Source organism: Medicago truncatula, chromosome 2 (assembly GCF_003473485.1).
Source record: "Medicago truncatula cultivar Jemalong A17 chromosome 2, MtrunA17r5.0-ANR, whole genome shotgun sequence".
Lineage (NCBI taxonomy): Eukaryota > Viridiplantae > Streptophyta > Magnoliopsida > Fabales > Fabaceae > Medicago > Medicago truncatula.
The window spans coordinates 30,403,971-30,429,743 of NC_053043.1; the positions used below are offsets into that span (position 1 = coordinate 30,403,971).

Here is a 25,773-nt window from a genome sequence, read left to right on the forward strand (position 1 = left end):
AACACATAGACCTAGAGAGGAATTATCCCATTCTATTCATTTTAGGCTAAAATATGGTTTTGGTCCCTGCAAATATGCCTCGTTTTGGTTTTAGTCCCTGCAAAAAATTTTTGTTGTTTTTGGTCCCTGCAAAATATTTTGTTTTTGGAAATAGTCCCTGCACCTTTTTCAAAATCAAAAGATTTTGCAGGGACTATTTCTCTAATAAATAGTTAAGTCATCATGTGACACGTGTGCAAATTATCACAAAAGTGGAGCCAGGGACCAAAACCAAAATGAGACATATTTGCAGGGACCAAAAACAACAAAATTTTTTTGCAGGGACTAAAACCAAAACGAGGCATATTTGCAGGGATCAAAACCATATTTTAGCCTTCATTTTAAGTATGTTTATCCTTTGACATAAAAGAATAGAAAAAGCAGTAGTTATCGTCTTAGTTGCACTACCAAGACTTCGTAAACTTCCTTTTATGTATGAAGTTGTACCAACTTTTTCCTTGAATATTATTTCCTCACTGCAAATTCACGTTGTAATCAACCCAAAATATCCAAGCTTATTCAATGCTATCAAAATTAACTTTCAGCTTTGATCGGCAATCTTGTATTATTGTTTTAAAAATACTGCATTTTTTATTCCAGTGCGATAAATCAAAACAATATATTGGTTTACTTGCAGTTTTGAAATTAAATATTGAGTAATGATACTTGTACACTTCTAATTCACATACACATGTTCTACAACACATTTTCTCTCTATCTCCCTTTCCATGACATCATCATCTCTATTTCTTTCTGTCTAAAGGTGTCAATTGAATTCTGTAAGGGTCTGTTTGAACACAGGATATGATAGAGACAATGATATGATAAATAGAAGGATAAGATCATGATATGATAGTAACATTGTAAATGATTATCATCTCATGTGTTTACTATGCACTCATTGAATAAAAGTGTGCAACTAAGAATATCACAACCCAAGAGCGCTTAGATGATATGAAATAGTCTCTTCTAACTTAATCAAGGTCCTAGGTTTGAATCCAGCCTTGATAATGCAGCAACATTAAAACTTTTAGGGAGAGTTTGTGGTCCATTTGAGCCCCACAAGGCTTGAGCAATTAGTCTCATAGTTCCGTGCGAAGGCCACCTGGTTTACAAAAAAAATAAATTTTTAAGCGTCATCTTTAATTTGAATATTAATGTGATCAACTGTATAAACATCATGGGGATGTAGCTCAAATGGTAGAGCGCTCGCTTTGCATGCGAGAGGTACAGGGTTCGATCCCCTGCATCTCCAAATTGAGTTTTATTTTATATTTTCTTCTTAATAAGGTTTCTCTACTAGAGAAGAGAGATGCAATGGCTGGTTGGTTCCCCGAGGGTTTGGAGAAAGAGGTTGGCAAGGTATCATGATATCTTTCTAGCATGACCTGTGGGTTGGTGGTTTTTCATTGACGGTTAGGTTTTAGCGGGTGTATTAGGTTTCTCATTAGCAATTAGGGTTTGGTTGTACAATATCATGATATCTTTCTAGCATGACCTGTAGGTTGGTGGTTTTTCATCGACGGTTAGGTTTTAGCGGGTGTATTAGGTTTCTCATTAGCAATTAGGGTTTGGTTGTACAATATTATTTAGAGGAGGCTCTTTTTTGTTCGGGAGATGGACCTAAAGGATGATCTTATGTGATCTTATGTCTGCCTTACCTCAAATTGGGCCTCTCGAGAAAAGGGTGTTTGTCGTTGGAAGCTTGATACTACATGAGTGTTCTAAGTTAAGTATGTGGATGTCGCCCTAGCAAGGAGATCAGAGCTTGGCGGGGCTTTGCCAGCAAAGTTGGTTGAGGTATTGTTGGTCTAGAAATCTTGGGCGTCGTCGAAGGTAGTTGTCTTCTCTTTGCAACTCCTTCAAAACATGACCAATTTTAGGGACAATCTTATGAGAAGGAGGATGCTAGTACCGGGGATACAAGTTGTATCTTTTGTGGTAGCCCGATGGAGGTTGTGCCACACTTGTTTTGGTGTTGCCGTCCTACTTAGTCCGTTTGAGAGAGCATTATTGAATTATTATTTTGTTTAGTGATTTATATATATTTGTTTGCCTTTAAAAAAAATATATTCAATACTTTGTTAGGTTTAAATTTGCAACATATTTATTTTTGACTATGCATGATAAGAAATATATCATATTTAAATAACAAGATTACCATTGTGACACAATTACATTTTTTTTTAAAATTTTTTTTTTTTTCCGTTTATATTTTATTAAATTTTAGTTTTTTTTTGTTAAGCAAGGAGAAAGACAGACATCAGGAAACAACACCGACATCCCAGCTAGGTTGGCATCCCGGGAAGCCTTTGTCCTATGCCTGCCAAACTCTAAATTCAATAAAAAAAAAAGGTAAAAGTATGTACAGAGAAAGAGGGGGGACTAGACCAATTCTGTCTCGAAAGAAATCCATATGTAACTCAGCTAGAAGCGTGTCTAACCAAATATAACCTTGAATCTCATGACTCTTGAATCGCTCATCCTCCACATCCATTTATTATCTTAAAACAAGAACCAATTTAAGCATGGATCCATAAATAAACAAATAAACAAGAACCTATTTATAATAGTATTTTCTATTATAAATATATTTTAATAGGTTATATTGGTAATTTAATTTCTTATCTAATTCCGTTGAAATCAAACCCAAATCATATTTAAAATAAATTTTTTAACTAAAGAAATATAATATGATAAATTTCAGAATTAATTTATCTCATTTCGATTTCTTTTCAAAATTAAATAAAGATATGATATAATACAATATAAATGTTAAAGATACTCTATTTTTAACACTTTCGTCAACGTTCATCTTTTGTTAAATGAAATCATTATACGACCCATCATTAAAGTGAAGTCAATTTTCAAAAAGTAAGACCCATAATAATTTAGAGAAATGATATTTGTACAACTTTTTGACAACTTTCTATCTCATACTCACATTATATCTTTATTCTCTCTCTTCCCTTTTCTCCCTCCATTGTTTTTGACCAATAAAAAGAGAGCGAAAAGAAAAGAAGTTGTTAAAAAAGTTGTTTGTGAGTGTACTGTTGAAAAGAAAATGTCTTTAGTACACTAATACAATTATCTTACCAGACGTTTGTTATCTTGGCTTCAACAATGACACAGGAACACACCGTATATATACACTTTCCGTAACAACGATTGTTTATAAATTAACAAAAACAAAAAAATAAAAACGGTCGTTTAGTTTAGATTTGGTTGCAAAATAACTGAAATTCAAGTGAAGTCTAGCAATGTGTTCTGTCACTCTAACACCTCCACCACTCTCATTCTCATTTCATCACCACCATAACCTTACCCTTCAAAACATCAACAACAAAATCCCCTTTCATTCATTTACACCTCCAAAATCATCCCACTTATTCTCTCCCATAATCTCATCACACAAAAAACAACAAAATGCATCTAAACATTTTCACAATCTTTGCAACACTGGAAACCTCAACCAAGCCTTCAACTTCCTTCAATCAAATCTCAACGACGTCGTTTCCTCTTCCAACTCTAAACCCAAACAACTCATTGGCCTTTTATTACAATTATGCGGAGAATACAAAAACATCGAAATCGGAAGAAAAATCCACAACTTCATTTCCACGTCACCACATTTCCAAAATGACGTGGTTCTCATCACCCGCCTTGTCACTATGTACTCCATTTGTGACTCTCCCTATGATTCCTGTCTAGTTTTTAACGCGTCGCGGAGAAAGAATTTGTTCCTCTGGAATGCGCTTCTCAGTGGTTACCTGAGGAACAGTCTTTTCCGCGACGCGGTTTTTGTGTTTGTTGAGATGATTTCTTTGACGGAGTTTGTACCGGATAATTTTACTTTGCCGTGTGTTATTAAGGCGTGTGTGGGGGTTTATGATGTTAGGCTTGGAGAAGCAGTTCACGGGTTTGCGTTGAAGACGAAGGTTTTGTCTGATGTGTTTGTTGGGAATGCGTTGATTGCTATGTATGGGAAGTTTGGGTTTGTGGAGAGTGCTGTTAAGGTGTTTGATAAAATGCCTCAGAGGAATTTGGTTTCGTGGAACTCGGTTATGTATGCGTGTTTGGAGAATGGTGTTTTTGAAGAGAGTTATGGTTTGTTTAAGGGATTGTTAAATGGTGATGAAGGGTTGATGCCGGATGTGGCTACAATGGTGACTGTGATACCTTTGTGTGCAAGACAAGGTGAAGTGAGATTAGGGATGGTGTTTCATGGTTTGGCTTTGAAACTTGGTCTTTGCGGGGAATTGAAGGTGAATAGTTCGCTGTTGGATATGTATTCGAAATGTGGTTACTTATGTGAAGCGCGGGTTTTGTTTGATACGAATGAGAAGAATGTCATTTCTTGGAATTCTATGATTGGGGGATACTCTAAGGACAGAGATTTTCGCGGAGCATTTGAGTTGTTAAGGAAGATGCAGATGGAGGATAAGGTAAAAGTGAATGAGGTGACTTTGTTGAATGTTTTACCGGTTTGTGAGGAGGAGATTCAGTTTTTGAAATTGAAGGAGATTCATGGTTATGCTTTAAGGCATGGATTCATTCAGAGTGATGAATTAGTTGCCAATGCTTTTGTTGCTGGATATGCTAAGTGTGGTTCTTTGCATTATGCTGAGGGTGTGTTTTGTGGTATGGAGTCGAAAATGGTGAGTTCTTGGAATGCGTTAATTGGTGGTCATGTGCAGAATGGTTTTCCTAGAAAGGCTTTGGATTTGTATCTTTTGATGAGAGGTTCTGGCTTGGAGCCTGATTTGTTTACAATTGCTAGTCTTCTTTCGGCTTGTGCTCGCCTGAAATCGTTGTCCTGTGGGAAAGAGATTCATGGTTCTATGTTGCGTAATGGTTTTGAATTGGATGAATTCATTTGTATATCATTAGTGTCGCTTTATGTTCAATGTGGGAAAATTTTGTTAGCAAAATTGTTTTTTGATAATATGGAAGAGAAAAATTTGGTGTGCTGGAATACTATGATTAATGGCTTTTCACAGAACGAGTTTCCTTTTGATGCCCTTGATATGTTTCATCAAATGCTTTCAAGTAAAATTTGGCCTGATGAGATTTCCATAATTGGTGCTTTGGGGGCTTGTTCGCAGGTGTCAGCATTGCGGCTGGGAAAAGAACTTCACTGCTTTGCAGTGAAATCTCATCTCACAGAGCACAGCTTTGTTACTTGTTCATTGATAGACATGTATGCAAAATGCGGATGCATGGAGCAATCTCAGAACATCTTCGACAGGGTACATTTGAAAGGTGAAGTGACATGGAATGTTTTAATTACAGGATATGGAATTCATGGACATGGACGGAAGGCTATTGAGCTGTTTAAATCAATGCAGAACGCTGGCTTCAGACCAGATTCTGTCACGTTTATAGCATTGTTAACGGCATGTAACCATGCAGGTTTAGTAGCCGAAGGGTTAGAATATCTTGGTCAGATGCAGAGTTTGTTTGGTATAAAGCCAAAACTAGAGCATTATGCATGTGTGGTTGATATGCTTGGTCGCGCAGGACGATTGAACGAAGCTTTGGAGCTTGTAAATGAGCTTCCAGACAAACCCGATTCCAGGATATGGAGTTCGTTACTCAGTTCATGCAGAAATTACAGGGATTTGGATATTGGAGAGAAAGTAGCTAACAAGTTATTAGAATTGGGACCAGACAAAGCTGAGAATTATGTATTGATATCAAACTTCTATGCTCGACTAGGAAAATGGGACGAGGTTAGAAAAATGAGGCAGAGGATGAAGGAAATTGGCCTTCAGAAAGATGCAGGTTGTAGTTGGATTGAAATAGGAGGAAAGGTTTCTAGATTTCTTGTTGGTGATGAATCACTTTTGCAATCAATGAAAATTCAGCAAACATGGATTGAATTGGAGAAGAAAATAAACAAAATTGGATATAAACCTGACACAAGTTGTGTTCTTCATGAACTAGAAGAAGATGAAAAAATTAAGATACTTAGGAACCATAGTGAGAAGCTTGCAATTTCATTTGGTTTATTAAATACAGCAAAAGGCACCACATTGAGAGTTTGCAAAAATCTACGCATTTGTGTAGATTGTCATAATGCTATTAAGTTAGTATCAAAGATTGATAAAAGGGAAATTATTGTAAGGGACAACAAGAGGTTTCATCATTTCAAAAATGGATTTTGTAGCTGTGGAGATTACTGGTAATTGATGGTCTATGTTGGTTTTTAATCATTGATTACATCACTGAAGTGAAGGGCCACTGGAATTATGTCAGATGCATAGCTCATTGCAATTGATTAGGATTGCATTTGCAATTAAAGTAACACTACATAAATTGTACAATTAAAACCATAAGGTAAACAGATTTTATCCATTTTCTTATATTATAATAAGGTGGATTTGTATTAAATAGTCCATTAGTGAGGTGCCACGTTGCCCCCTAAATAATACACGTGGCACCTCACTAATGGACTGGGGGTCCAAAACTGTCAAAGAATCAAAACATAGGGGGTTGTTTTGTATTTAAATTAGTTAGGGGGTCATAACCGCAACTTTTGGAAAGATAGAGGTCCAAAAATGCAATTAAACCTATTAAATATGTATTAAATGTTGGAGGCATGTTATTGGAACACAACTTTGCCCAAGACAGTATAGACACCATGCATACACTAATACACACTCAATGGGTGAGCATGGAAACCGAAGTGTGAACTGAAAATATTTTAAAAAGTACAAAACTTATCCCAACCAATTCTTTAAGGTCGATTTATTTGGAACAAATAATTTCAAAGGTCATGGTGTTATTGCACGGGTTAAAACCTTCATAAAAGACACATTAGATATTCAACTAGTCCATGTATCAATTGGTGTCTTTTATACCGCTTTAATTGGATTACAGTTAAGGGTAAACGTAGTTGTAAGAAGGGTGTATCTTCAAAAAGAGTTATGTAAATTTGACTGTTTCATCATTCCATGTCTGATATGATGCGGTTTCTTTTTTATGAAACACCATTTTGATGAGTAAAACCGCAAGTGCATGTTTTACCGAAGTAGTAAAAGAGTATCGTTCCGACAGGAAGTTATGAATTCAATTAACTTTAAATAATAATTAGATGAGAGTTTGAGATTAAAGTTTGGATTTTTAACGGTTTAGAAAATAACAATAATAATAATAATAAAAAGTGTCTTGGGATTATTGGTTCATCTTGATGACAAAACTTTCCCAAACCAAACCCTAAACCTAAACTTTATATTGGACCTACTTTCTAAAGACAAGTTTCTCTTAAGCATATCAAAGTTTCTCTCGAAATCATTGAGTGTGTTCCTCTAGCAACCACCCTTATTCTCATGGTTGATTGCTATTAGAATCCTTGAAGAACGAAACCTTATGTGTCTCAAGGTTTGCTAGACTATTCTCATGTTTCGCAATCCTTGTCTAATTTCACTTGTCCGCGTTCGCTTTATGAATTGATATTTGTGATGATGAATTAACAAATACTAACCCTCCGCGTTTGCTTTATGAGTTTGTTATTTGTTAATTCATTATAAAAACGGTGAAATTATATTAGAAAGTAGATTTATATAAAATTAAGGTTTATGGTTTGGTTTGATTAGGATTACGTCATTAGACTTATCCAACAATCCCAAGACAAGAAGAGTCTATCCACTCACGTTCATTGTAGACATAGAAGAGAAAAAGAAGAAGAAGAAGAAGAAGAACATAAAAGTAAATAACAATAAAATAATGGTGAACTTTTATTCCAACAACAAAAGATGGTTTTACAAACTAGATGACTGCTCTATTTATAGTCTAACATTGACTTGAGCCCCAAGAATTAAATCACTAAATTGTTGCACAAGAAACCATGGCTTTCTCACTATGAGGCTCATCACTCTCTATCTCACTCTCAATTGTTGTGGTTTTCACAACGGGCTCCTCTAACTGTTTACCACCCCAAAGAGTAATAGAATTTATATGGGCTTTGGGGTTGACTTCAGTTTGACCTGGAAAGATTCCGGTGGTTTGAGAGGAAGCAACCACTTGCTGGGCCACTTGAGAGATTTGAGTCTCCAACATTTTATTATGAGTAACAATGGAGTCTACTTTAGATGTGAGTTGACAAGAGAGTCATTCAAAAATCCAGTTTGAGTTTTAAGCTCTTGAATTTGCTTGGATTGATTTGTAACACCCCGTTTTTCCAACATAAAAATTTCATAAAAATAATCAAAGTATTCACATAAACGGAATGTCACATTCTTTTCTTAAAATCATAAACTGAATAAATAATTATTTATCCTTTAAATTTCAATAACAAAATCTTTAATACTTCGCAGCGGAATTTATTCAATAACTAAACAGTCTTTGACACGAAGGCCTCTTCATAAATGTCTCATAAAAATCCAATCTAAAAACATAGTCATAAATCTTCAAAAACAATACGTAAGGAATAGAAAAGCAATAACAAAGTTCCCATCCCGTTACGTATCAGAGCACCTAAGACACACGAGAGAGAAAGCTCACACGACATCAACTATTCTTGGTTACCTGCAAGTTACCCATACGAAGAGCAACATTTCCAAGCAGAAGGGGTGAGATTTCACAAAACAATAATATTAAGCATATAATTCAATAATTATATTTAACAACCTAAAATCATCATAATATTCATCATATATCACATCTTTAATAGTTCATATAGAGAATCACAGCTTCAACAACTTGGCAACTTAAACATCACATCGTAAACATCATCAAAATCAATATCATAAACAACATAACAATCTCATAATCATAATTATTCATAAGTACTTCATTAACAACACATGGATAGAAGACAGCTCAACAACTTCATAACAACTCATGAATGATAATTCATCAACAACGACTTTGACTCGACAAATGCGACTCCGACTTGACTATGCAACTTAGACCTTCTATATGCATGTGGTACCAATCCAGGGCATCAAGCCCTCAACGTGTTTTAGCGTAAATAGGCTCCAGGGCATCAAGCCCTCAACTTTATTTGAGCGTAAATAGGCTCCAGGGCATCAAGCCCTCAACTTAAGTGAGCAAAGGCTCCAGGGCATCAAGCCCCCAACAATGTAATGTTAATGCATGGACTCGACCTCTTAAACATCTTAAATCGACAACCTCTTATATAATCCAATAATTTGGAACTTCATCATTTTAATCAACTTAGACCGACTCATGCAGCTTAGTTAAATAACAACAGCAACACAACAGTATACAAAAACAGCATGACATAATAATATCAAATGCAAGTCAACAACGTCTCAATTATTCACATATAATTCAAGTAATGCATATACAATTATATCACAATATAACAACATCAAATAATAACCAACATCTTAAAACATCATATATACATATAATACTTCATCAATCATGGAAAATATCGTATTCACAACATATACATACATATACTAATTCATCAATCATAAACAACATGATACTCATAAACATATACATTCATATACTAATTCATCAATCATATTCAATTATTCACTGTGACCTACGTGCAGTAATTTAACTATAACTCAAGTTCTATAAATCATTTTGAAGTCAAACCAACGGCATTAGAAAGCTAACATTCATACCTACAACTTTCGTGTTTACACCTAAGACCAATTCTGTACCAATCAATACCAGTTTTCATTTCAAATTCGGACAAAGTTGTGTTGAAATTCATAAAAATTCACTGTGACCTACGTGCAGTAATTTGACCATAACTTAAGTTCTATAAATCGTTTTGACATCAGACCAACGGCATTAGAAAGCTAACATCCATACCTACAACTTTCGTGTTTACACCTAAGACCAACTATTGACCTATCAATACCAGATTTCATTTCAAATTCGGGGCAGAGATGAAAAGAAAAATCAGAAAAAGCAACTTATATTATTCAACTTCACTTTCATTCAAAATCATCACAATCATCACTCTTAACCCTAATTCTCAAATTCTCAAAAAACTATACCTACAACATGTTAAATACAATTTTCAGAATCATAGACTCAAGATTATTGAATGTTAGTCCCACCCTTACCTTGGAATATAAAATTCGCAGCTTCCTAGGTCTCTCTCCTTCTCTTGATTTTTTCTCCCTTTTCTCCAAAATTGATCGTACATTATGTTTTTCTAAAGTAGGTCTCTCCTATTTATAACTTTTCTTTTCTATTTTATCTTATTTCTCTTTCTCCCCCAAAACTCTCTAAAATCTCATAACAACCCCTAAACTCAATATTCTATTCTAATATATATATAATATAAAATATTTCTATAACAAATAACAAATATATCTCTATAACATATATATTTCTAAACCAAATAGAATATATATTATACTAATAAATACCAACATATAACATAACAAAATATCACTCATCAAAATAAATCATATAAATCACACAAATCATATAAGTGTATTCTAAACTCATTAAAATAATCAAATAATTAAATAGGGCGTTAAAGATGGTTTTACAAACTAGATGACTGCTCTATTTATAGTCTAACATTGACTTGAGCCCCAAGAATTAAATCATTAAATTGTTGCACAAGAAACCATGGCTTTCTCACTATGAGGCTCATCACTCTCTATCTCACTCTCAATTGTTGTGGTTTTCACAACGAGCTCCTCTAATTGTTTACCACCCCTAAGAGTAATAGCATTTATATGGGCTTTGGGGTTGACTTCAGTTTGACCTGGAAAGATTCCGGGGGTTTGAGAGGAAGCAACCACTTGCTGGGCCACTTGAGAGATTTGAGTCTCCAACATTTTATTATGAGTAACAATGGAGTCTACTTTAGATGTGAGTTGACAAGAGAGTCATTCAAAAATCCAGTTTGAGTTTTAAGCTCTTGAATTTGCTTGGATTGATTCATAACATAATTTTCCATTAAAAGGTCCAAGATGGATTTTTGAGGGACTCTTCGGTTATTTGAATAACCGGGTGGTGTTGTTTGTTGTCATAGGGATTTTGAGGAGTTTTATAAAAGTTTTGGTTTTGCCTCACCCCTTGGTTGTATTAAGCATAATTCATTTGCTCAACACTTTCAACAGCACTACCTAGTTGGCATTCAACGCCAATATGATCAAATATACCATAGACTTCACAAGGAGGTGAAACAGGAGCAGGTGTGACAACACTAATATTCATTTTGTCAAATTTTGGGGATAGTGCGTCCAGCTTAGAAGATAGATAATCAAGGGGAGAGACTTCGTACATACTTGCCTCTTTTTCAGAGGATGAAGGAGCAACATCAGTGATGGCTCTTTCACTTGTCCACTGGTAGTGGTTTTGTGCCATGTCCTCGATCAAAACATATGCTGCTGTGTAATTCTTGTTCATTAAAGCTCCACTTGCAGCTGCATCAACACTCATTTTTGTGGTATATGAAAGACCATTATAAAAAGTGTGGACAGTAAGTCACTTCTCTAAACCATGATGGGGTTAAGCCTAAGGATTTCTTTGAAACTCTCCCATGCATCATAAAGAGATTCCCCATCTCTTAGTGAATCATGTGATTTGATCCCTCAATTGAGCAGTTTTAGAAGGGGGAAAGAATCAGGCAAGGAATGCTTGCCTCATTTGGTCCCATGAAGTAATAACTTGTAATGAAGGAAACCATGCATTAGCTCTATCCCTTAAAGAAAAAGGAATGAGGTGCAGCCTTACGGCTTCTTGGTTTTCTTTCAAAGTTCCACTGAGTCTTAAGAAAGTTGAAATATGAAGATTCCGATCCTCAGTGGGTGATCCGGAAAATTGATTTTGCTGCACCAAGTTAAGAAGTGCATGCTTAATTTCAAAATTGTTACTCTCAACCATTGGGTACACAATAATAGCATGTGGGTCTTCCGTAGAAGGGGTTGCATACTCCTTAAGAGTGCATTCCTCAGCCATAGCGTTATTATTTGTGATTCTCTCTTTCTCTTTTGCAAGAATCTTTCGATCTCGGGAACGAACTCACCAAGACTTTTGCTTCTACGCATAAAAGAATAAGAACCCAAGAAGTTAAAGGTAAAAAGAAAGAAAAAGAGAAAGAAAAAGAAACCAGTCTAACCGCTATTAAAAAGTTAATCAAATTACTTAACCCCCCGGCAACGGTGCCAAAAATTTGATGTAGTAAATCCGCAAGTGCACGGTTTACCGATGTCGTAATAAAGAGTATCGTTTCGAAAGGGAGTTATGAATTTGATTCAATTTTAACAATGATTAGATGAAAATTTCAAAGGTTGAAAATTGGGATTTTTAACGGTTGAAAATTAATAATAATAAAAATGCCTTGGGATTATTGGTTCATCTTGGTGACAAATCCTTCACAAACCAAACTCTCAACCTAGAATCCTACGTTGAACCTATTTTCTAAAGACAAGTTTCTCTTTGGCTTTTCATATCTCCTTTCGGTCTCAATGAATGTATTTCAATAGCAACCACACCTATTCTAATGGTTGATTGCTATTGAAACACTTTAAGAACGAAACTTTATTGTCTCAAGGTTTGCTAGACAATTCTCATGTTTCGCAATCCTTGTCTAATTTCACTTGTTCCAATATCAAACTTCATCTTTCGATCCTTCGCTTGATATTTGTGATGATGAAATAACAACTATTAAACTTCACCTTTCGGTCCTTCGATTAATACTTGTTATTCCATTAGAAAAACAGTGAAATATATTAGAAAATAGATTTACATAAGATTAAGGTTCTAGGCTTGGTTTGATAGGGATTACGTCATTAGACTCATCCAACAATCCCAAGACAAAGAAGTCTACTCACTCATGTTCATTGTAGACATAGAGAAGAAGAAGAACAACATAAAAGTAATTAACAAGAAAATAGAGAGAAATTTTATTCAAAGAAACAATTGTCACTTATAAATTCCAAGAACAAAAGATGAAAATATATGTTTGCTAGATGCTCTATTTATAGTCTAAAACTAACTTAAGCCCCAAAGAAATACATCAATAGAATGTTCCACAAGAAACCATGGACTTTTAGGTCAGAGTTACACTAAAAAGGCATCTGGATCAGGAAGCAAAAGCAGTAAAAAGGAAAGCTGCCAGTTGCGCACGTCCGTGTCACTGGAGGCACGGGTCGTGCCAACCTCTCTGGTTGTTGGCCTTCCTTCAAACATTGGAGGCACGACCAAGCCATTTCTAGGCACGGTCGTGCCTTATATTTTTGCACAAGATCTTCATAGTTTTGGCCTCAATCAGCTCCAAATCTCCTTTCTTTTTCTCCAAGACTCAATCTTTCATATACTTGTTCCTGAAATTAAATAACTTGCAATTGAAGTAAAATAGTTCTAGAAAGTAAATAAAAACACATAAAATCTAAATAAAATAAAGGCTTAATTACCTTTTTGGTCCTCTAACTATTTAGTTGGTATCAGATTGGTCCTCTAACTAAAAATTGATTTATTTCGGTCCTCTAAGTTTCTCACCGTTACTACATTTAGTTCTTTCTGTTAGTTTTATTCAAATAAACGTTAGGGTTTGTATTATGTGGGTACCCGACCTTCTGTTTCACACATACATATGAACCAAAACAGTTACCAATAATATCAGTCACAATTTAATCATAATACTTTAAAAAGGAATAGGACCAAAATGATACTAATAAATAAAGTTAGAGGACCCACATAACACAAATCCTAATGTTTATTTGAATAAAACTAACAGAAATGACTAAATGTAGTAACGGTGAGAAACTTAGAGGACCAAAATAAATCAATTTTTAGTTAGAGGACTAATCTGATACCAATTAAATAGTTAGAGGACCAAAAATGTAATTTAGCCTAAAATAAACTCAAATAACCAATTAAAAACACTAATTAATAACTCATCAGCTTCTTTACTATTTTGACCTCAAGATCTTTTTTTTTTCTACGATTCTCATGTTGAGTTTTTTTAAAAGAAATTAATACGATTGTTCATAATCATGCAAATGTGGACCATATACAATATTAAATATCACCTTTATATAGATATATAATAGATTACTGAATCCTTTGCACAATTAATTTATTACGCTTTTATGTAATTAATTTATGCTAAGTAGATTGCATTAGACCTTAAACATATTAAAGGCTTAAATTGTCATCAGTGAAGATGATATTGCTTTAGTCATAGGTTTGTGTTTTGATGATGTCTAAATAGCTAGGTTTATTTGATGAGGTTCTTTTATGTTGGTTAGCTTTAGCTTAGAAACTTGTTAAGGCATCTAGCAAACCATGTCTCATTGTGTCATGTGATTCTTTGATATTTTGTGTGTTGCCGTATATGGATAATCCTTCCGTGAATTGCTTGATTCGAGTCATGATTCGTTGATTCATATCATGCATTCCTTTTGTCCATTTTCCTTATATCACTCTTTTTAAATCGAGTCATATTTTCCTGAATAGTATCACAGGGAATTTATCCACAGTTTTCCTGAGTAGTATCGCAGCGAATCTATTCACAGTTTTCCTAAATAGTATCACAATGAATCGATTCATAGTTTTCTTGAATCGATTCACAAAATCTTTGAATCGATTCAAATGTTGACAACATCAATTTTTCACTTCTTCCTTACCTGAATCGATTCAAATTTCAGCGAATCGTATCATAAAACTCTCTGACTTTGAATGAATCGATTCATAAGAGTTTGAATCATATCAATCTTCATCTGGGGATATTTTAATCGATTCAAAATGTGTCTAATGCGTATCAATCTTCACTGTTCACCTGGCTTGTCATTTTGCTGTCTGAATTGATTCACACATTAAGTGAATCGATTCACTCTGTTGTTTTTGGCTGAAATTTTGCACTTGCCACCCTTTTCTGTATATACACACTTCCTCATAACACCCAAATCATTGAATCATTTGCAACTATTCTCTCTAGGTCTCAAAAACTCATTGTGCATACATTATTCAAGATTAAACACTTTTTCTTTGAATCACTTTGTTTTTTGAGTCACATTGGTTCTCTATGGTGCTAGTAGGGATTGTAAGTTGGTTTTCTCAAGAAGATTGATTGGGCTTAATCAAGGCTTTAAAGTGAAGTGAATAATCTCATTCCACATCCAAAGGACCTAGGGGTCTTTCTAACCGTTCTTGAAGTCGAAGGGGATTCGTTTACCAGACGTAGCATCGAAGGCTTGAGTGAAGAGTTCGAAGGGGTGCACGGGTAATCAAGGATTTGAAGATTCAAGAAGCACCAAATTCAAGGGTTAATTGGAGTTTGGGGGAGTGTTTGCATAGGGGTTGAAGAATTAGGTTTAATTTCAAGGAACTCTTGTAAACACATTGGAATCAACATTTGTTACTTAGTGGATGACCTTGGTGAAGGTGTACTTCATCAAGAAGAGTAGACGTAGCTCTAGCAAGGACGAGAAAGAGTGAACTACTATAAAAATATCGGTGTTATCTCTCTTCCCTATCCTCTTTACTTTTTACTATTGCATGTGATTAATTGAATAATTGTATATTAAATGCCTAAAAAAAGAGTATAGAGATCGATGTTAAAATATGATGAAAGCGCAAGGACCAATATTTAAGCCAAAATTTTATTAATAGAAGGTAGTGATGCTATTATCCCCTTGGGATCAACTTAGTTGGTAAGGATATTGCATATTATATGTAGGGTCGTGGTTCGAATCCTGAACACCCCACTTATCCATATTTAAAATGTGTGTCCTCTAGCCACTAGACTATTTAAAAAAAAAAAAAAAATATATGTAGTGATGCTCGCGGAATGGAAGGTAAAAGGAGACTCAACCTCCTACTATAGATTAAGCCTTGAACATAATATTAAACTAGAAAAGTGATTGAGCGGGTGGATAAGGGCATGTTTTGTTGTTCAAAAAAAAAAGTGTCATATTTTGTAAATCAATGAAAATTGTAAAATAAGGAAAAATAAATATTATAATACCTACTCAAAATCTAACTAAGATAAAATCTATTTAGGTGTGGATTTTTTAAGAAATAAAATATTTAATTTGTTTGTGGATTGCGTTTTGGAAGGTTTTGATTTCCAATTGTTCACTCCTTTTATTCATTATACTTTTTCAAGCATCGATCTTAATTGTTGCCTGTTGGTATGAGTCCTAAGGATTCTTTAAAAGGAATTTTTTTTAAAAAAAATAGAATGCTTTAAAAGAATATTATTTGCATATCTTTATCTATACTCCTTACCAAAAAAAAAATATCTTTATCTATACTTAATCTTTACAACTTTTTTTTTTTTTTTTTGGATAAGAAAAGTGTTCAAAATGCTATTAATTTTTTTAAATTAATGAAAAGGTGAAGAGACAAATACAATCCATCAATATAGTTAAGAGTCAGTTTACATTATAAGTGCTAATAAACTATTCAATTGGTTTTAAAAAAAGGTTTCTTGCAACTTCATAAGTGCTAATAAACTATTCAATTCTAGTACATAGAGCATGAAAATTTTACAGTATAAATTGATTAACATTTTTTGTTTCTTACATACAAAACAAGAAAATATGTCTAAAAATATCCTGTTTAATTGTGCTATTATCCTCTTCCTTTCATTATTTCTTGTAACCTACTTCGGTATGTCATTTTTACACTTATTTTCAAATTTTCATATTTGACTAATACTCAATCTTTCACATCTTATTCACCAAAAAGAAAAAAACAATCTTTCACATCTTTAACTAACATTAGATTTATTCTTGTTTATGTCACAGAACGTTTTGGTCCTTGCAGTTCTGACTCTGATTGTCCAAGTTTTCTATGTGACCACGATGGAGTTATGAAGTGTTTTTCAAATGGTTGTTCCTGTGTGGATCCCAGTGATTAAGTCAAAAAATATATTTATGTTTTTTTTAGGAGATCTTTATGTTTATTATTGTAAAATTTATTTGCATATCATCATAATCTTATCTTATAACTCTAATATATCATTTGTCTAGCGCTAAGATTTAGAATAAGCTTGTACTATTCATATTTTTTTATTCAGCAAAAACAAAAAATCATTTTAGGTTCTTTGCCAAAATGTTGTTGTCTATCTTGATTTTAGAAGTTAGGAAAAATACAATGTCTCTGATGATTATAGTTAGTCACTTCAATAAATGATATGTAATATGATTATAAGCATATTAAATTATGCAAGTGTTTGTAGCCTATGTTCATTCAATTAATGGTTAAATATGTTTTTATTCCAACACAATTTGCAATTTTTGTTTACCATTCCAATAAAAAATTACACTCTTTAGTTCCTACAAAGTTATCAAGCAAACATTTTTAGTTCACAAATAATTATTTTAAATATGATTTTTAGATTCAGATTATCTTATTTTTATCTTGAGTTACTGAAAATTTCATATTTGATGTATGTCATGTTAACATTTTCTAAACTTTTGTGGAGTAATTTTTATATAATGTTTTTGAAACACGTCCGTAAAAAATCATTCAAAATATATTTTGACTTAACAATAAAGAGTAATGTTGTTTTCAAGATAATTTTGTATGAACTTAAAAATGTGATTTCTGATGGAATCCTAAAACAAAATCCTAACCGTTTGGTACGTATGATAGGATAGTGACATGATATGATAAAGAATTGGATAATGGTAGGATATGATAGTAACAAGATAAACATTTATCATATCCCATATTTGGTTAACAGATGATTAAAAAGATGATGGTATTATTTAATCTTATCATGTGTTTGATGTACACTATGAAGGTGAGAAAAACACAAGAAGGGGGGGTTGAATTGTGTTAAGTTTTTCTTCGTTTTCTCCTAAGCTGAAACAGAGAGAGACACACACACACAGAGAGAGAGAGAGAGAGAGAGAGAGAGAGAGAGAGAGAGAAATTAAAGAAGAAAGACACAAAGCAATTATACAGGTTCCTTCCACAAACCGGAAGTAGTCATGTCCCCCTTGCACTTCTAAGGAGAGTTCACTAAAAATGTAATATCTGATTACAACTGCTCACTTCTAAACTTAGCAAGAGACTTCAAATTACTCAAGCACAACTGCAAGAGATTTCCTATGCTCCTGAACACAATCAAGAGACTTATATGCTCAAGCACAACTGCAAGAGACTTCTATTCAAACAGAATTACACAGAAAATTGTTTGAGGTTGAACACTTGATATACAATCAGTGGTGTTCACAATACAAATCAGATACAGACTCTTAAGACTCTAGAATTTCTAAGATATGAACTTTGATAAGAAATTTTAAGTGAACTTTTGATACAGAACAATTTCAGCAGAGTTTTGGCGCGTTCAAATTGTTGTCAAGTCTTGCATTCTATAAGTCTTCACTCCTTTATATAGAGGTGTGAAAGAGACGTGATTTGCCAGCACATCAAAATAGAGTCGCTTGAAGCTTTGATCAATCACCAATGATCTTTTTCCTGATATGGTTATTGTCCTATGAAGGATCAATTTCAAATCCATTCCAAGTATGAAGGAACATTATTGCAGGCAGAGCTGTTATTCTTGTCTTGTAGCAGAGACACAAACTGAGTAGTGGAGATAGTGGTTGTACACTTCGTACAATTGTACTATGTCAACGCTCTTCAAAGAACAAGCATCCAATGCTCTCAAAACCTTTCAAAATAGTCGTTGCTTCACTCTTCTGGTCTTCTGCAATGCTAGGCGTGATTAAATCCATTGAACAACCTTTTGAAGCTTTAAGTCTTGCATCTCTTGATGAACTTCAGCTTCTGGTGATCTTTAGCTTCTGATGAACTTTCTTCTGATGACGTCATCACTTCAGGAGCACTTCTCTTCAGATGCTTCTAGCTTCCTTTTTGTTGATTCTATTGCTCTCTTTTGTTCTTCTGAACCTAATAAAGATATCAAATTTTTGTCTATGGTTTTGTACACTTGAACAAATATTAGCATATCCAATTGACAATTTTTAATACCTTGTCATCATCAAAACATTCAAAGGATAATGTTAAACACATTTTGTTCCAACAATCTCCCCCTTTATGATGATGACAAACATTAGTATTTAAAATGTGCAATTGTTGTTAATCTAATTAACAAGTTGATTTAAGGGTATAAGGTTTGTAAGCTCCCCCAAAGTCCAATAGTACTTTAAGGTGAGGTTTGTAAGCTCCCCCTTAGTTCTATCCATGTTAATTAAATTCATCATTAAAAACGAAATATCACTCAGAATAATCTCACATAAATAGACTAAGAGATAAGAAGAAGGTCCTATTAGTTTAACTTGATTAGAATTAAATTAATGAGGCTCAGAGCATATAAATATTATACATCTACTCCCCCTTTTATCATCAATAAAAAATATAAAAACTAAAGATAAAAAGAAAGAGACGAGAAAAACGTAGTGAGATATTCTATAAAACTAATAAGTAAACATATAGTTTAGAAGTAAAACATAAGATTAGTAACACATAAACTTGTTCATAAGCCAATAAACATTGATCAGAAGCAATAATGCAGAAGCATATAAACATAAGTCCAGAAGCAGAAACAAACAACAACAAAAAAACAAACTTAGGGTGTGCAACTAAGGTTGGGCTTGTTTCTGGAATATTTCCATCATCTGTTTCATCATCTTGTTTGTCTCTTCTGCTTGTTGCTTCATTTATTTCTTGAAGTCTTCATTGCTTCTTATCAAGTTCTCCTCTCTAACCCTTGGTTCTTCCAGTTTTTCTTCTGTAGAGAACTTATATTCAAGCAGTAAAAGTTTCTGATCCAGAAGTTCTTTCTTCAACTGCTTGTTCTCTCTTTCTAGTAGAGTGTTCCTCTGTACTAATTCCAGTTCAGTAGAAGCTTACTTGAAGTTTATCTTGTTCAACCAAGTTAAATCTAGCTCCTTGGGATGAACACCAGAAGGGATAAATAAAGTCAGCAACAACTCTAGCTCTTATGCACAAAGGTGTCCTCACTAGAGTTCTTCTTCGAACTTCAACTTCTTATAATTTGTTGACAACCCCACTTAGCCAGTCTTGAAGATTGTTCTGAGCAGTGTCTTGAGCATCAAGACATGATCCTTGAAGTTTAGTCAAGACAACATCCACTCTCTCTTTCAATCTTCTCCACTGCTTCACATAATTATCCTCATGCACCAGATTGTTCCTTACTTGAACTAGCTTATTCAGCTCCTGAAATATATTCTCACACACATCTGCTAATATAGAAGAATCTAGGAACATGGTGGGTGAAGAAGGTACATTTGTGGATCTGGCAAGAGCACAAGCTTGAATAGCTTGGCTAGAAGATGAAGGTTGGTCATTTGTGGAGGTTGCAGTATGAGTATTGATCTCTAAAACTTGTTCAGGAACAGGTTGTTCAAGAACAACGTGTTCAGAAACATAGTGTTCAGGAACAGAGTCGTCTGGACAGGTGATTGAGGCCATTTGTACGTTAGGTGCTTGTTGTTGGGGGCTTTCTAAAGTAACTTCACTAGAAGCTACTTTAGAGACTTTCTCTAGATTTAGCTCACAACCTGGTAATTCACTTAAGGAGTGATTGACCAGATTCCCCAAAACTGAAGGTTTTGATGTATGGGTAGATGAGTTGGGATGAGATGGTGATACATTGTAGTTTGTAGACTCATGACCTACTTGTTCACCTATGACTTATGCATCAGCAGGAACAAAGTTAATAGGCTTAATTATAGGTGGTTGAAAAGGATGGTTAGCAGGTAGTCTCTCACAAACTTTGTTTCTCATCTCAGACATTTCACCTATGCTGTTTAGAATAAAAGGACACACAGGCTCATAGTGAATATTAATAGCAGGGTTTTTCTGGCGTTTGGTGGATGGTGAAAGGTCTTTGTTTATGGTTGTGTAGAGTCTTCCTAGAGGGACATTATCATAGTCTAAGGAAGTTGAGGAGGTTGATAAAGATGTTTAAAGTGAGGTTGAGGTAGAACTAGATTCTATTTCTATGATTTTAGCAGAGTGTAGAGAATCAGGATTACCTCTTGAAGCTTCTGAACAACCAACATTCTCCTCCTGAACTCCTTCAGCAGTTGCCACCAACAGACTTCCAGCTTTAGTTGCCACAAACTCTTGTAAAACTTCAGCTGCCTTAATAACTTCCTGAGCATCTGCATCAACATCTTCTCATGCAATGCTAGAGACAGAGACTTCAATTTCCTTTGCTAACTCCAGGACCTTCTAAAGTGCAGCAGCATCTTCAGCCTTCTTCTTCTCCAACTCTCTTGCAACTAGATCAGTAGCAGCTACAATGTGATCTTCTTCTTCTACATAACTTGACTCCTTCAATTTCCTCACAGCAAGTTTTCTCTTCTTATTTGGAATTGAAGGTTGATCAGGTATGGATTGTGAGGTTGCAACTTATTTACCACTTCTAGTTCTCTTGTTCAAGATCTTAGCTGGCTCAAGATCTTCAACCTCTTCTTGGATGGTTGGTACTGCAAAACCAACTACATTCTCTTGAGAAGCAGCTTTCTCCTTCTTGGCTTTCTTAGCTTTCTTTGAGGCTGTTCAGAAGTATCATCCAGATACTCAGCTTTTGTGAGTGCTTTCCTCTTTGTCTTTCTGCTCTTGGCTACTGGCAGAGCACCACCATACATGGTGTCTGGAATGTCACAAAGCCTAATCTTCTAACTAGTTTCCTCATAGTGAACCTTAATGAAGTTCATCCTTACATCAAGAGGATCTTGATTGCAGATTGGAGGAAAGTTTTCCATCAGGTTGGATTTTGCATTTGATTCCTTCAAATTTGTGCTAAGCTTTGTATAAGCTTCCTTTGTGATCAGACTCATCTTCCTGAGAGTGCTTCCATTGATAATTTTGCCTGTTTCAGTACCAAGCTGATCATCAGTGAAGTTGTTGACCTCCTTGAGTACCTTTAGAATCCCTCCTTGGTGAAGGATCTATGATATAAGTCTTCCATAGGGAATCCAGATTCTCCTGTTATCTTGGCTTTCCCTGAGTTCTTTGATCATGTGCTTGAAGACGTACTTGGACACATTTTCTTTCTCCTTCGTGAAGTAATGAAGAAACACTCTGTGCTCCAAAGAAGGTTGATAACTACCACCACCTTTTGGTAAAAGATTCTCATTCTGGATCTTCAGGAGCAGTTTCTTCTACATGCTCAAATCACAGTATGCACCTTTCTTTGTGCTATTGAACATTGACTTGTTAACCATCTCATTCCAAGGACTCTTCCAGCTGTTACCCAGACCATCTTTGAAGCTACCTTCTGATGCTCTCCTGAGTACATAAGCAATTACATCTTGTGAGATGAAGACAGGAATACCCATGATGCTTGACCTGATCTCAATACAGATGAATGGTTCCAATCCCATTTCCTCTCTTGTCTTACCCTTTAGAGTAAGGTCAATCAGCACCTTCTCATCCATCTCCAACTAAGTACTTACTACTAGGGTCAACTCACTTTTGGTATCTTTCGTTTAGTTTAGTAATCAATTACTTCCCAGACAGGTATTTATTAGTATAAGGATATAAATATCAAGATATAAGCATCCAGATAGTAATAAAATATTGAGCTCTGTCACAAACTAAATACTTAATTTAGGGTTCCACTTCGCCAGAATAAATTAATCCTAATAAAACCTAGTAGCAAACAGAAAATAAACTAAAATAAAACGACATTAAATAAATAATTATCCAACAAAAATAAACAGAGGTTCATCTAGAAGTCCTAGCTCAACTAGCAAAATGTCGAAATTGTTAGGCTGGATGCCATGACCGGGGTTCGAACCCCGGTACCTCCGCTTGTGTGTGTGAGTTTATAATGGCTTTGCCATTTCGTCTATCTACCAAAAAATCTTAGAACCCTAACCTAAGATATCTAGTTACACATGATAACTAAGACAAAAATACTAAAAGATAAAAGCATAGCCTAGAAAAGATAGTAGAAGATATAACTCCTCCTTGGCTTCCTAGAATCGTCTTCCTCTTGAACTGCTTCAGTTCTGAAAGAGACATTGTGAATGAGGAAGGATGACATTTATAAGGAAAGTTTCTACCTAACTTTGGCTAAAGTTTCCAGGGGCGCAAAGTGAATTTTTTCGCAAGTCACGGGGCGCCTAATTCCTAAGATCATGTGTAACGCCCTACTTCTATTAAAGCGATAAAACACGCGAATAATACAAATATTCAAGAAATAGACGTCACGTCTTCAATAGTTCTCAAAACATGCAAACTAAAATTTTCTCAAAAACGTCACAGTGGATAAATAGCATACATCTCCAATAACCATGTCATAAGCATCGTAAATACATCATGAAATAAATCTACAATCTCAACATATGAGTAAAATATCAACAACATAGTCAATACCAAAATAAAAGAAAGACCAACATCTTAAATCAGAGCCGTAAACTAAAGACTTCAAAGCAGATAAACGAGGTAGCTCCAAGCTAGCCTCCAACAACTCACCAAGCAAAGATAAAAGATCAATCTTGCACGCTGTCTACCCATTCATACAAATAGGCAGACGGCCAACCGAACGGCCACTGAGGGTTAGCTTCACATCATCATAATCAAGATATAATCAAACATAAGCATTCAATGATTCATACATAACACATATGCATACTCAACATTCCTAGAATACTACCATCACACACACACAGACATATATATATATATCCTAGTTCACATCAAACATGTTATCAAACCTCTAACATAGCATAACAAGTATATTCAATCTCTATTCAAGTAATCGATATAAGCTCATCATTTATCAACATAAATCAATGAAAGGATTACTCACCTTAATCCACATTTAGCCTAATCAACTCAACAAATACAATTCATCATTTCAAGGTATAGGCAAAGGAATCATCATTATCAACGGAATCACCCAATCATTTATACATATACAATTCTCGCCTCATTACTATTACCAAAATAATTATCATCAAATTGATTCACCAAGTGTATACGCACAAGAAAGTAAGAAAAAGATAAAACTTGGATGACTCAACACAATGACTAAACCCTTGGAACTTGGTTCATTGTAAAGCCTTTAAAGAGCAAGAGCAAAAGATGAAGAAAAAGATAAAACTTTACTGGTTGTTTTGTTCTTCATCTAAAATGGTAGAGGATAAAAAGCATGAACCATTAATCTACTTGTTTCATTTGTTAATCTTATTATACCATTTTTCTCTATCTCTGCTAAAGAGCAATTGCATTTCTATTATATTCTTTGAACTTGTGACAAAAGGGTCATTGGCTTTATCAAAGCTATCACCTAAATGATTCTCAAGTTTTTGCATACACAAGACATATTTTAAATGGCTTGAAGTATCTTCATGAACGTGATGTAGTCCAGGTAACGTGAGTGAATTTGTTATCATGTTGCAATTCAATAACTGGGTCTAAAATTTCAGATCTTAATAAACAAAAAAAAAAAAAATAGCGTAAAAGAGAAAGAAAAAAATATGGTGTAGGCAGTCTATGATAAAATCAGTACTCCTCTTTAATTTAATGGTACAAAAAAACTTTCCCATGGTGGGGAAACAACTTCCCTTTCCCATACTAAACCCCACCTTTCAAATCAAACCAAATCCATTGGAAAGCTAACAAAATTATCTAAAACTTTCATGTTTACACCAAAGGCCAATTCAAAACAGAAATGGGTGAAAAAGGCTCAAAAACGCAAAAACCGAAATTCTGACAGCATGAACGGTCGTGCTTGTCAGACAACACAAAATTTCTGATTTTTGTCGTTTCACCATTTCGCGCGTAAAATTCAAACCGTTAACCCGTTTTCGCCTACACGCTCCTAACACTTAGCTCTATCATATTCTACAGAGAAATTCAAGTTTCAACTATCCCAAAATAATTTTCCAGAACCTCACATAATCACTTATTTGCAAAAGCGCTTAAACATCGACTTTGCACACGAAAATCCATTTTTCTCCCAAATGACTCGACTAACACAACCACAACATGAAAAAAAAAATCTACTAGATCTAACTCACCCAACAAGACCAAAAACTCAGTCAAAAACCTCATATATCAAAAGTTCATTTTGGTCCTCCTCATCAACAACTTAACACAAACTTCACCAATTCAAACAACAATTTCACAAAATGGAACACCCATGATACAAATCAGCAGGAACAACATATCCATTTCAACAACAACTTCATTTAAACATGAATTCATCACAATCAACAGCAACTCTAATTTATACCAACTTGAGCAAAAGACAACAAAGTTTCGTATAACTACAATTCAAGTATGTAAAACCAACAACAACAACATGTTTAGCATCAATTTCACATACCCAAAAATAGTGTCAAAGTAGGAACACGAAATTCATCACTTAAATTCACAAAAATCTCAATTCACAAAATTTGTACCTATGAAATTAAGTAGAAAAAGAGATTCTAGCTTACGTTATGAATGAATAATATCCCCCTTACCTCAATTGAGCACAATCTTTAGTTTAGGCTTCACTTTTGCTCCACCCTCTTGAATCTCTACCCTTTTTCTTCTTCTCCCAAGCTTCTTCTCTCTAACCCTTGTTCTTGTTCTTTCTCTATCTACCTCCCTCAAATATTTGTGAAATGTGTAAATGAGTCTGTGACCTAATTTCTCTAAAGATTAGAGTTTATATAGGCTCTACACAAATGGGCTCAACCCTCAAATGTCTTAATGGGCCTAAAGTTCTCACTAACTAATTCACAAAGTTTCTACTCACTTACAGTTAAACAAACTAATGAATACTTATCGACTCTTAATAATTTACCCCACTCTTACTAGTAACATAGTGAA

The 25,773-nt window shown here is 34.5% G+C and overlaps 1 protein-coding gene, 1 long non-coding RNA gene and 2 other non-coding genes across 4 annotated transcripts; all 4 read left to right on the forward strand.

Annotated features, from left to right (window-relative positions):
• The first annotated feature begins 1,221 nt into the window (after nucleotides 1–1,221).
• On the forward strand, nucleotides 1,222–1,294 carry TRNAA-UGC (transfer RNA alanine (anticodon UGC)). The gene has a single exon. It is a non-coding gene; the product is annotated as a tRNA-Ala (tRNA).
• A 1,919-nt stretch (nucleotides 1,295–3,213) lies between these two features.
• Nucleotides 3,214–6,396, forward strand: LOC11432049 (pentatricopeptide repeat-containing protein At1g18485). Its single transcript, XM_003595626.4, has one exon. The coding sequence runs from the start codon at nucleotides 3,300–3,302 to the stop codon at nucleotides 6,225–6,227; it is 2,928 nt and encodes a 975-aa protein (XP_003595674.1). The 5' UTR covers nucleotides 3,214–3,299; the 3' UTR covers nucleotides 6,228–6,396.
• Nucleotides 6,397–11,485: 5,089 nt separating this feature from the next.
• LOC112419595 (small nucleolar RNA R71) lies at nucleotides 11,486–11,589 on the forward strand. Its single transcript, XR_003009720.1, has one exon. It is a non-coding gene; the product is annotated as a small nucleolar RNA R71 (small nucleolar RNA).
• A 4,880-nt stretch (nucleotides 11,590–16,469) lies between these two features.
• Nucleotides 16,470–17,222, forward strand: LOC11417736 (uncharacterized). Its single transcript, XR_003009647.2, has 2 exons — nucleotides 16,470–16,608; nucleotides 16,746–17,222. It is a non-coding gene; the product is annotated as an uncharacterized lncRNA (long non-coding RNA).
• The last annotated feature ends 8,551 nt before the right edge of the window (nucleotides 17,223–25,773 follow it).